General features: G+C 22.4%; 3 protein-coding genes across 3 annotated transcripts; 1 reads left to right on the top strand and 2 right to left on the bottom strand.

Annotated features, from left to right (window-relative positions):
• Positions 1-38: 38 nt before the first annotated feature.
• PY17X_1427600 (conserved protein, unknown function) lies at positions 39-2003 on the bottom strand (the record flags this gene model as incomplete). The annotated part of the gene is made up of 2 exons (XM_721507.2): positions 39-125; positions 483-2003. 2 exons carry the CDS (start codon positions 2001-2003, stop codon positions 39-41), a joined length of 1608 nt encoding a protein of 535 aa, XP_726600.1.
• A 2242-nt stretch (positions 2004-4245) lies between these two features.
• On the top strand, positions 4246-11544 carry PY17X_1427500 (proteasome activator complex subunit 4, putative; the record flags this gene model as incomplete). Its single annotated transcript, XM_022957531.1, has 1 exon — positions 4246-11544. The coding sequence occupies one exon, from the start codon at positions 4246-4248 to the stop codon at positions 11542-11544; it is 7299 nt and encodes a 2432-aa protein (XP_022812906.1).
• A 221-nt stretch (positions 11545-11765) lies between these two features.
• Positions 11766-13355, bottom strand: PY17X_1427400 (GTPase, putative; the record flags this gene model as incomplete). The annotated part of the gene is made up of 5 exons (XM_022957530.1): positions 11766-11817; positions 11977-12120; positions 12271-12670; positions 12988-13125; positions 13214-13355. 5 exons carry the CDS (start codon positions 13353-13355, stop codon positions 11766-11768), a joined length of 876 nt encoding a protein of 291 aa, XP_022812905.1.
• Between the last annotated feature and the right edge of the window lie 12 nt (positions 13356-13367).

Here is a 13367-nt window from a genome sequence, read left to right as displayed (position 1 = left end):
GTTTATCCTTTGGATTATTTTTTGTTCCTATTTTTTGGCTAATATTCTATTTCTTCATCTAAATCTGAATCTTCATATTCATTTTCATCCCTATATTCTTCTTCATCATTAAAATGAATATCGGGCTGCAAAAGAAAAAAAATTGAGAATGTTAGAAAAATAGGAAAGTAGTGAATTATGAAGATAACAAAATAATAACGCAAATTGATATATTTCTTTTCACAATTGTTTGTAATTTCATTATTTTATTGTATATGCTATGCTACGTATACAATGATGTGTGTGCATGCATAAATTTTTATATTCGTGTTAACGATATTGTAGCACGTATGCTTATCAGCATATGGCATTTATTTGTTTACTATTATTTATTTTTTTTTTATTGTCTATTATTTTTATTTTTTTGGAAAACCTCCCCTTGGGAGTTTAAAACACTTTGTTAATTTTTCCTGTTTTTGTTTCTATATTTTTTTTCTACTTACAATTTTTGGATAAGCGTAAAAGTTACTCGTGGGTGACATTTTCCATTTTTTTTTTAGCCTCTCTAATTTTGTAAAAACCTTTTTGGTCATTCTCATGTTTTCAAAAAATAAAATAAAAGAGGATGTATTGGTTTCACTCTCCTGATTTAGTAAAGTGCAATCATTATTGAGGGAAGATGAGCATTCATCAATATTTATTAAAATATGATTATCATTCGTTTGGGCAAGTTCCATTTTATTATTATCATCTTCTTCCTTACTTTTTTCACCAATGATATTATTTTTATAGTTGTTTTGCTGACATGTTTCTTGAGATTGATTAAGATTTTCATCGTCTATTTTCTTAGCATGATTATAATTAATTTTGATAATTTTTTTTGGGAAAATTTTTAGAGTAATTAAAAAGCTTTCGAATTCTTTTATCGATATATCCCTATGCCATCCACAAGTAAATATTTTATATTTTGAAAATATGGTAATATAATCTAATTTATCTGAACTAATAAATAGATTATTTTTTGATGCATATAAAAAAGCTGCACCATAGAATTCTTTTAAATGATATTTTTTGGCAATTGGATATTCTTGCATTTTATTAAGAAGTATATTAGCATCATTTTCAGTATTACATAATATATAAGCACAATCGCTTTGTATACCATTTTTTTTAAATCTAAAAATAATATTATTTAACTTGACTTTTATCTTTGCGCAGTCATAAATAACTTGTGATAATTCTTTTCTTCCGTAACAAGAAGGGATATTAATTATTGTAACAATTTTATTTAAATTTTCAAAACTTGATATTCTTTTTATATCTTCTGTAAATCTTATAAAACGTTCACATTCTTCTACAAACTTTTCAATTTCATAATCATCACATATATGAAATTTGCAATTACTGAATATATTTTTTTCACTTATATTGTATGGCACTCTTTTTTTAGATGCCTCTTCATCAATTGAGTCTGTATATTTATTTTCAATGGCTTCATTTCGATCCCCAATTTGTTTATCATTATCATCTAAGTTAATATGATCTTCGTTTTTGTGCAAATTATTATTTTCTAGTATTCGGTTTGAATCATTCGCACAATTATTATTATTATCACACATTAAATCTTCTTCCTTATGGCTAACTGATGTGTTTGATTCCTTATTTTTGATCGTATCAAAATCGAAATTAAAGTTTTGTTTTTTTATATCATCTATTAAAACCATTATTCTTCCTGTTGGTCTACATAAAATATTCGTCATTATATGTATATCATCGTCTTTTATTTTGAAACCTTTTATATTAAAATAGTTCAAAATTAAATCCTTTTTGCAGTGCTCTCTTTTTACATTTTCAAAAAGTATTCCTTTTTTTTTTAATAAATTTGATATGTTCAAAGCATTGCTGAAATATGCCTTTCGAATCCCATATGTTGACATTGTTATTGTGGAATTATTTATTACCCCACCAAATTCAAAATATTTTTTTGAAATTAATCTATATTGCCCATAGGTTCCCCTCTTCATTTCACTTGTTTCTTTTTTTCTTTTATTGTTAAATGTTCACAATGAATAGTTGCGAGTCACCACGAAATGAATTTAGTGGAAAATTTTTATCGTCATTTTTTATTAAATTGTTTTTAGAATAACATGGGGGAGAATTAAAGAAATCGATGTGGTAAAAAAAAACGATGGATAAATAAAATAAACAATGTAAGATAATATTTATGTAATATATAAAATGAAATAATTATATTGGTAAAAATTAAAAATCACATTTTATTTTGTAATTTATTTAAAAAAAAAATTGAATAAGCGCTAAAATTGTTAATAATATTTTTTATTAAGAACCCCGTATCACCTTGTAGAGTGTTTTATTTACCTGTTATTAAGACTATTTATACAAGTTGATATAAATATTTTAATTAAATATATTTTTTTTATTTAATATGACAATTATTAAGATATACTATCTACAAAAAAATATTCCTAAAAGGTAGATAATACCGAAAATATAACAACAGCAATTTAAGTTGCATCACATCATAATATGTACACATTCCTTGAATTATATATTATTGACTTCCAATTTTATCTAATAATAGTGACATATTAAAGAAAGTTGTGTGTCTCATTTAATTGATAACAATCAAAAGGTAGTAAATACATATATATATTCCCATTTATATATTTCTAAAATATTTATTTTGACATACATATAATGATAAATTTCCAATAACCTTTAAAAAAGAAAAGTGACTTATTATTGTGGGTAAAGAAGTATATAGAATATCTCTCTTTAGATTGTTCTTAAAATTATAAATAGTGAAATAATTCTTATATGCTGTTACACATATGTTTTTTTATAACCCAACAGAGTTTCCCATTTATCCACTTGCCCATCCACATATTCATTAATTTCTTTGGTATTTATTTACTCATTTCCAACTATATTTTTTAAAATATAAAATGTGTGAGGAAATAAAATAAAGATAATACAACAAGCGTAAAATAGAATTTCATAAAAAAAATATTTTATACCATCTTTATATCACTATAGAACTGTAGCAACAGTAGAAAAAAATAATGTGTTTTAGTTTTGAATTGATATATATATGTAATTAGGGGGAAAAAATTATAGATTTTATTTTTTTTTAAAGATAATTCATGCATTTGTTATATATCATTTATGGTTTATAATTACATGTATTATATATGCAATAAGCAAAAATATGTATACAAAAGTTAAATTAGCGTATTATACAAAGTTATGTATAACAGGCATGAAATAGTAGTGCAATATAACTTAAGTATTCAAAACAAATTTGGAAGTTAAAGGAATAAATTCCTATTGAAGATTTTATATATATAAAGGATAAAAATAAATAAATAAAAAAAATAATTATAAAATAAGGGAAATTGATTAAGAAGTATCTTGAAATAAAAAAATGCTATATATAATATATATAAATATAAGAGAAAAAAATACAAATTTTCAGATTAAAAACACATATTAAAAATATATAAGTATAAGAAATAAAAGGATGATAAAAACAAATAATAGAATTATTGTACATATACGAAAACATAAATGTATGTTATATATTTCATAAATATCTATTAAATATTTAAGAACGAAGAAAAGACGAAGGAAACAAAATCATATATCCATTTGCTTGTATGCAATTATATATGCGTATTTGTTCCTCTATAATTTATACAATAAAAAATAACAAAGGCAACATAATAAATATATGTATTACACATATTAACATATAGAAACTTTGAGCGAACATTAAGCGTAAAATAAATAAGGTAATAATACTTCTTTTTTGCTCTATTATAATACATAAATAATATATATTAAAGCTTAAAAAATATGCAATAATACCCTTTAATTTACTACAACGTCTGTAAAATAAACGTAAAATATAGTGACAGTGTAAGGGACAAATATCAGCGATAGCTATTACAATATATTGCATATACGTTAACTTTGGAATTTTCACAAAATTTGAAAATAGCGACCATAGATTAAACATTTGTACCCTATATAAATTTGCTTATATATTAACAGTTTTCTTTAATAAATATCAAACATAAAGAAGTAACACTGTTTGTTTGCAATTTTAAACTGTTACAAGGTAAATAAGAGCATATTGTCAAGTATAGAATATTGCTTAAGCTCGTTTAGAAGTGTGCACATACAAATTAAATATTCAGATAATTTCATATTGGCTAGTAAATAAATCTTACTAGCAAATTGAATATGACGAACGAAGAAAATATTACTACCGAATTAAATGATGGCAATGGGGAAAATGGTAAAAACATATTTGAGTCTAATATTATAAATACGTTCAGAGAGTTAAATGATTATAGTAAATATTTTCCTAAAAAAATAAAGGATAATGTGATTAAAGAAAAATATGAAATACTAAAAGAAATTAAAAAATTAGCAACATTAAAAAAGACCACTTCTTATAATATTACATCAATAATTAAATTATTTAATGCATACGAAATAATTAATACAGAAAAACATAAATCTTTTCATTTTTATATTTTTATGATTAAATATTTATGGAACTCATTTCAAAATAAAAATGTCAGTCCTAATTTAAAAACATATATTTGTCAAGTTATTTCCAATATTTTAAAAAATATAAAAAAATATATTTTATATAATTTTTTTTTTGATTATGATCAAAAATTATTGCAAAAAGACAATGACGAAAATTGCAAATCGTGTGAAGAAGATATAGAAAACAAGAGTGATGTTACAGATAATAGTTATATTGAAGTAAGTGGCGAATATTTTAAAGAATATGAAACTGTTATTGAAGAAAGTGATATAGAAAGTAGTATAAATGAAGCTAATATGCAATCATTAAGTGACTTATATTATGTCACAGATAATGGAATTTATGAAAAAAATGAAGAAGTTGACTCTTTTCTAAACAAACAAATAATAATTAATGGAATGGATGAATCTTTTCGTTTCTACATTCAAAAAAGAATATTTGATATAATAGATTATAATTATTTGTTTGGTTTGTTGTATGATTATTTGATTGGTGATGTCAAAAGTAGTGATGGTAGTAATCAGTGTAGTCACAATGTGTATAAAAATTATATTGGTTCTGTATTAAGTATCCTTATTAATTTAAAAAACTTTTGTTATTACAATAAAGATGTACATAATTTATTATTAAATTTTTCTTTTAATAATTTGTATCCTACAAAATATGAAGAATATAAAAGTATGATAGACACACAAAGTTTGGACAGTACACAGAAAGAATATGAAAATGATCCTATGAAACTGCTGGTAAATACAAAAATTGATGAAAATATTAACAAGGAGTGTAAGAAATTTGCACATGATGAAAAAAAAAAATCTGAAATGGAAATAAAAGAAAACAAAAGTACGAACAATAATAACAATAACGACGTATTAAAATTTAATATAGATGTATGTCAATATAATGTCGAAGATTTAGAAATATGCATACGATATAATACCATATTTTTAAATATCATGATATTAAGTCAGTTGTCTTCTGATGATTTATGTTATAAATTAATCAAAGATAAAAAACTTTTATATTTATATAAAAAAGTGAAAAAATTTAATTGGCATAGTATAAATTTTTCATTTGTTAAGATAATATATAGGGGATTAAAATATTCATATTTATATAACATCGATATAGAAAATGAAATACGAGAAATATTTAACATATTGTTATTTTTATTTTTGTTTTATATAAAATTACCAAGTAATATACAGATAAATGCTTGTAAATATCATATTCCTGATGAGTATTCACTATTAATTAATTATGATGATAGTGTAATCAAATTAATTTCAAAAATATTTGTTTATTTACTTAATAAAAAGTATGTAAAACCGGAACGAGGAGATAAAAATGGTGAAAAAACTGAAAAAAATCAATCCGAACTCATTGACATTTTTTTACATCATTTAAACGACAATAATTTTTCTGTTAATGATCCAGAGGGATTATATTATAAGGACGATATTGGAACAATGTCTATTTTAAAAAATGTGGATATATACGATTTTATAAATGTTATTAATTCCTTGTTTATCCCACACATTCATCCATCGAATGTAGGAAAGCATGTAGGAAATATAAGCATATTTATTAATCATTTTTTATATAGTTTTATAAGAAAGTTGAAAAGGGAAAATATATATTTAAAAAAAATTAACAGTATTTATAATAATGATATGAACAATAATAGCAATTCTTCATTGTCTAATAATTGGGGGGAAAAAAAAGAATGTATTTTTAATTATATAAATAATTATTTCATAACAGAAGAGGATAAAAATTTTGTGGTTGAAAAATTTACAGAATTAGCAATACAAGGTATGTTTCCTAAAAGCATTAAAGGGACAAGTTTATTTGAAAATATATTAAAGCATTTATGTACAATTGATGTAAATTGTTTAGATGTATTTATAAAAAAAATATTAGAAGGCTTAATAAATGTTAATATATCTACGCAAATCTGCAATTGTTTATTTTGTCTATGCTTATTATTACCATTATTAATTAAATACAAGTCAAAGTATTTAAAGGACATATTATATGTTATGAATATGGGTATAGACATTTGCGACATATATAAAAGCTTTACGATATTTTCATTTCTAAGTATTTTATTTTCATATATTCCTATTATAAAAATAAATCGAGATATAAATGAAGATGACTATAAATATGTTATAGCAGAGTATAAAAAGTTTGAAAATGAAAACATAGGTATTGATAATTTTAATGGTAATAATGATAACAATTTATTGCTCGGATTGGAAAATATTATTATGAACCATTCGAAAAAACATTTAACTGATCAAGAAATAAAATTACTAATAAAGGAAAGAAAAGAATTTGTCGATTATTTATGTTATTGGGTCTATGAATTTTTTGATAAAATATTATATTTTATAAAATATACACAAAATGAACAACCAAAAGGCAATAAAAAACAAAATAGTGAAAGTAAAGAAGAAAAGCTCGAAAATGATTTACATAGTGGATTAAAGACTACTATCATTTCTTTATTTATTCGTTTAGATCATGATATTGCTTATGAATTATGTCTTCAATTTTTGAATAACATCGATCAAGAAAATTCCAAAGCTTTATCTATGATTCCTTATGCAATAGGTATGATAAAAAATAGGAAAATTTTTGATACAGTTTTTAATGCATTTTATAAAATGGTAATTACAAAAAAGCAAAAGAAAGTAACTGGTGTATCGAATTGTACTGATAATGAAAAAACGAAAAATATGAAAGAAGGAAATTGCGATCATAATATTACCATTGTCTATTCTAGGAATGAATATTCAAATGATGACACAGTCAAGTGTTATCTACATTTTTTAGCAAATTTTATTCGAAGAGCAAATAAAGGTTTTGTAAATGAGGAAGAAATTTATAAACTAATTGAAATATATATATTAGAAAAAAACAATTCAGTATTTAAATATGTATGTAAAATTATATACAGATTTTTAGAGTATAAATTTAATTTTACCGTTAAAAATTATTCCAATTTTGAAATTAATGAAATAATAGATGAACGAGATAAAATTGCAAGTCTTGCTTCTTGGTGTGTTCCATGGCATAAGAATGTTTTTATGGGAAAACAAAATAACGAGAAAAATACAACAAATACAAAGCTAGCTGAAGATATAGCATATAACAATTTAGCTTTAAAGGGAAAAGACAAACAAGATATTGAATCATTGATAAAATGGAATATACCATCAATTGAAGATGTCAAAGCGGGAAAAAAATTAATATTTTTAATTTTAGATTATATAATCGATTTATTATTACAGTATAATATTCCTATTAATACACCTAACCTTGTTAAATATATAGAAGAAAGAAAATTAAAAAATAATAAGTTTGAATGGAAATTTACATTAGATTATTTAAATATTATATCACGAATATATAAATTAATTAAAGCAATTGTTAAAGCAGTAAGCACTTTATATCCAGATGAAAGATACAATTATGATAAATTATTAACAAAATGTCATATTATTGATACAAAACTTTTCTTCTATATTTATATATACATATCAGAAATTATTATAATATTATCTGTTCATGTATTAAAATTACCTGAACAAGTACTAGAAATTTCGTCTTATGTCAATTATAGTAATAATAAAGGAGGAAGTAAAAGTTGTATAAAAAGCGACGTTAATAACTGCAATAAACATGATGGAAGTAAAAAATCAATTGATATTGAAGAGAAAGAGAATAAGAACAAATTACGAGAAGAGTTTTTTTCAAATGTAATAAACAACAGAGAAAAAGATATAAAAGCAGATGCAAAAATGCAAAGAAAACTTATTAAGATTATACATTTTATATTATTAAAGACAAATGATGGTGATAATGCAAATTCATATAATGAATATATAAATAGTGTTTTATCATTTACATATAATATATATCCATTTAGTTTTAATTATGATATAATTAAAAGCCAATATGTTAATAATATATTTTATTTATTTAATGAAAGATTAAAACAAAGGAAAAAAAATTATTCTTTCACTGGATTTCGGGAACAATTATGTAATATTTTATTTTTTATAAATCTATCAATATATTCTCAAGTTAGAACATATGCTCAAAATACTATTAAAACAATTTTACCCACATTTAAAATTATTAAAGTGCCATTTTTAAATATATGTTATTTTTATTTGAAAAATTATGTTATTTTATATACTAACATTAAAGGAACACAAAAAGAGACATGTGGTCAGAACAACGATTTAAATGAAAAGGATAGTATTATTGAAATTGGACAAATTAACAGTGATGAAATTGATAATGGATCAAATAAAGATGACTCTAGTACTAATATAAATAGATTACAAACCTTAAAGAGCTTCAATGATTTAAATAATTCTGATTATTTTGAAAATAAATGTATTAGTTGCTTTAATTCCATCATAATAACTATAAGTAATAACTCAGGATTGATTAAAAAAATTAGTGCAGATATGAGTTTATTAAAAAAATATATAAAAGTTATTATTAATATATTAAGATTAGAAATTGAAAAAGAAGATATAAAATTAAAATGTATGAAATTTATTTACTCAATTATTAATAATAGATTTATAAAAGAAGAGGGGATACTTCAAAAAAGAAAAAAAAATTCTAACGCAAGCTCTACCAGTACTACCAAACACAAATCGAAAGATCAACTATTTTTGTTTCTGAAAAAACAAATTGAGCATGAAAACAATAATGTATATACACACATCGTTATACTTTCCTTCTTTATTTGCTTTAATGATTTTGCAATAAAAAATTATCTCCAATTTTATTTTAATTATTTGCTTGAAAATCTTTCCATAAAAAAAAACGTCAATGTTTATAATCTTGCCTTTTTCGGATTTGTAAAGTTGCTAAGAAGTGTTACTATTCTTATTAATGCTGGCATGTCTATCCAAAACGTTGCCAATCCAGTTAACGAGAATGAATTAGACTCTGTAACAAACAAAAATGAATTTTTATTCCCTGAATTTATTAGCTCAACTTTCAAAAATGAAGATATTTATCACAATTTTGTCGAAATCTGCATATATAAGAATTTAAAAAGCAAAAAAAAAAACAATAGTATAAATTCAATTATTATAAATTTGTCCAAAGTTCAAAAATCTTTTAAAGGGTTTTCTCAAATTAATGAATCACACTTAAAGGATTTTTATTCGTATTATATATTTTTCAAGTTTTTAGTAAAATTACAAAATAGTTACAATGGTATAATTGAAAATAACACAAATGAAATAAACAATACGGATAATGTTACTACTTCCTCTAAAGTATCAAACTGTGATGATAATATTAATTATATTGGTAAAATAATCCCTATTTTAAAAAAACTTCAGATGGATGAGCATGTAGATAATGAATATAAATCTACATTAATTTCTCTAATATGCCCTTTATTATTAGCTTTACGAAAATTCAAAAATGAAAAGGAAAGATGCAAAATAATTACCGATTTGGTAACATTAATGGAAAGTGAAATAAGTATTGTGAATATGGAAGTATTTAATTTTTGGCTATATTATTTTCATTTATTATTTATAAATATAAAAAAAAAATATATAAATATATATGAAAAATTATTTGATTTTTGCTTAAATTTTCACTTTAAAGATGCTTCGAGTTTAGTCGTAAAAAAAAAAGCACAGCTTCTAAATATTATGATAACATATAGTATACATAAAAATAATCATTTAATAGATAAACATATAATAAATTATTTAAAATTGATAAATAATGATAATATAACAACAAGACAGATAATAGGAGATTTATTAACATGTATTTTATATGTGTTATATGATAATAAATATTATAAACATTTAAAAAATATATATTATAATATATTATTATATTTATATAATTTATCAAATAATGTTGTTAACTATTTGCAAACTGAACAAAATATACATAAACAATCTATACACATATATACATTAGAAACCTTGGCATATTTAACAATAAATTTATTTACAAATAAATGTATGTATGTTATTAATAATATAAGTATCCAATTTTTAAAAATGTTCATTTTGTCCTCTTATCTCATTGATAATTTTATAAACGGATTGGCAAATAAAGCAATTAACTGCCTTTTATGTCCCTCATTATATTTATTTAGACCCATTGAATCAGACCTTTGTAACATGAATAAAATAAACTGTGATAACAGCATTTTAGAAAATGAACAAAATAATTACTTTAACTGGGAAATTTTATACAAAATGAATGAAAATGAGGATAAAAAAGAAGAGGATTTTAATAAATTATTAGAAGCGAAAAAAGAAAATTTTGATAAATATATGGCAGAAGAAACCAACACACTATTGGTAAATAGTTTAGTTTTTTTAATTAATAAAAAGGATTGGAAAGTTCGAAATTCAACACTACAATTTTGTTTCTATTTTTACTCATATTATTGCATATATTATTATAACAAAAAAGAAAGTGCAATTTTATTAAATATTTTTATATCAATGTTAAATGATAGTTATGTTGAAATTCAGAATATATCACGTCAAATATTATCCTCAGTGTTTTGTTATTATGATAACAAAATATTAGAAAAAATTTCACAATTTTTTTTAAATATAACAAAAGAACATCAAAAAAATATTCAAAATTCTTCACATGATAATAATATAGATAAAAATATTACAAAAATTATAGACAAAAAAAAAAATATAGCTATATATGCACTTATCAGTATTGTCAATTCATTTCCAAATTTTGTTCCAAATTGGCTCCCAAATATTTTAATCACTGTAGCAAGAATGTCAAACACAGCTACCCATGTTATAAAAAAAGAAATTGAAAAATGTATCCAAAATTTCTTGAGGACACATAAGGATGAATGGGAATATAAATACAAAACGATTTTCACAGAGGATCAACTTAATATTCTTGATATGTATAGAGGAGGCTTGAATTATTTCACATGATCGAAGGGTCGTTGTAATAAAATTAAAAAAAATATATATTTTTAAAAAAAGTTCAAAATAAAGGATAAAAAAGAAAAACTAAAAAAGAAAAACAAATTTTGTATGGATCTCAAAACAATATTTTTCCCATTAATTGTTTCAATCAAATTGCATTATATTTTGCACGTTATTTATTTTTTTGAAGACACTTTATAAATGTGGTAACTCTGCATCGTTTAACTTTATGAATTACCCAAATTGCAATGATACTGAATTTCTTTAAATATGTTTATACTAAAAAAGAAAATAACAATTGTAGATGTTATCCCAATACATATACTTGCGTATGTGGTTGTTACGAAAAAGATGTGATATGAAAGAAAAACTATTATTTATTAGGGAAAACATGTTAATTATTATAAGCATGTATATGCATAAATAAATTAAACTTACTAGTTGTGATTGGAAAATTTTGATATATGTATGGGAGTTTTTTCAAGTTTATAAAAAGTTTTTATCCCGTTAAGTCGATGGTTAACATTCCCATTAAATTTGTCGCATTTGGTACAAATTACACGAAGTGGGATACCCGTTTTTCTGAAAATTAATATATTAAAAAATGACAAGCATGTGTATACATATATGTATTATGAATATACTACAAACTATATATTTGTAAAATTTGTATTGATATTACATTAACATATTTTCACTAAAAGTAAATATCAATAATATTATTCATCATACCGAATGGAATCCACCAAGGAAATATCAATTTTTTGGATATCAACACTCATATCAATTAATATAAAAAATAAACAAATTTGATTTCTTAAGTATACATAATCATCTAAGTTTTTTTTCAAATACTCCATTTTTTTCTCCCCAATTCCTTCAGCATAACCTAAACCTGGCATATCCGTTAGAATAAATAATTTTTTTTTTTTTGCATTTTCAAAGGAATATAAATTTATTGATCTTGTGCACCCACTACGTTTTGACACTTTAATGTTTGTATTATCATTTACGTTTATAAGATACTTTATGAAATTTCTTAAAAATGTTGATTTTCCAACATTACTCCTTCCTAATATGCATATTTCATTAACTCCATAGTTATCAATTTTTTCGTAATTGTAATATTTACCTTGAAAAAATTAAAATAAAATAGTAATCCAATAAAATAATAATAGTAATATGGACAATGCAAGATCAACTACATACAATCCTAAATATGTAGATATGCAAATGCATTTAAAATATGGTTGTATTCTTCACTTTCCATTATTTAAGCACATATTTCATAAAAAGTATCAATTAATATAAGGTAATATATTGTTGGCATTAAAAATAAAATATGCGTTAGCGCATTTATCGTTAATGTTTGTCCACGTATATGCGTATATGACACATCTCTCTCTCTAAATATATATATATTATAAAATGGGGAAACTGAATTATTACCTAGAAAAGAAACATACTTAACATCGGATATGTTAATTTTTTTGTTTGAAACGAGAAAGTTTTTTAAACTTGTTTTAAGTTTATTAAAGCTGATGTTTTTAAAGGGTTTGTATTCTAGGTCTTCTTTTTTATTTATATCTGAAGAGATGGATTAAAAGAAGGATATTTATAAAAATGGAAAAAAATATAACCATATTTACATTTTACATTAATTTTGCGCAATTACTTTCATATATTCTTGTTCTGGGATAATCCAAAGATTTGGTTTGAGACTTGATATGTATAAAACACCATGTGAGAATGGTGTTAATGTATAAAAACAAAATAAAAAGGATACAATAAATTTTACTAGTTTTGGCATTTAGCATAATTCAAATTTA

The sequence above is a fragment of the Plasmodium yoelii genome (assembly GCF_900002385.2).
Source record: "Plasmodium yoelii strain 17X genome assembly, chromosome: 14".
NCBI lineage: Eukaryota > Apicomplexa > Aconoidasida > Haemosporida > Plasmodiidae > Plasmodium > Plasmodium yoelii.
The sequence above is the reverse complement of the archived record's forward strand: the minus strand, read 5'-3'. Positions and strand labels throughout refer to the sequence as shown.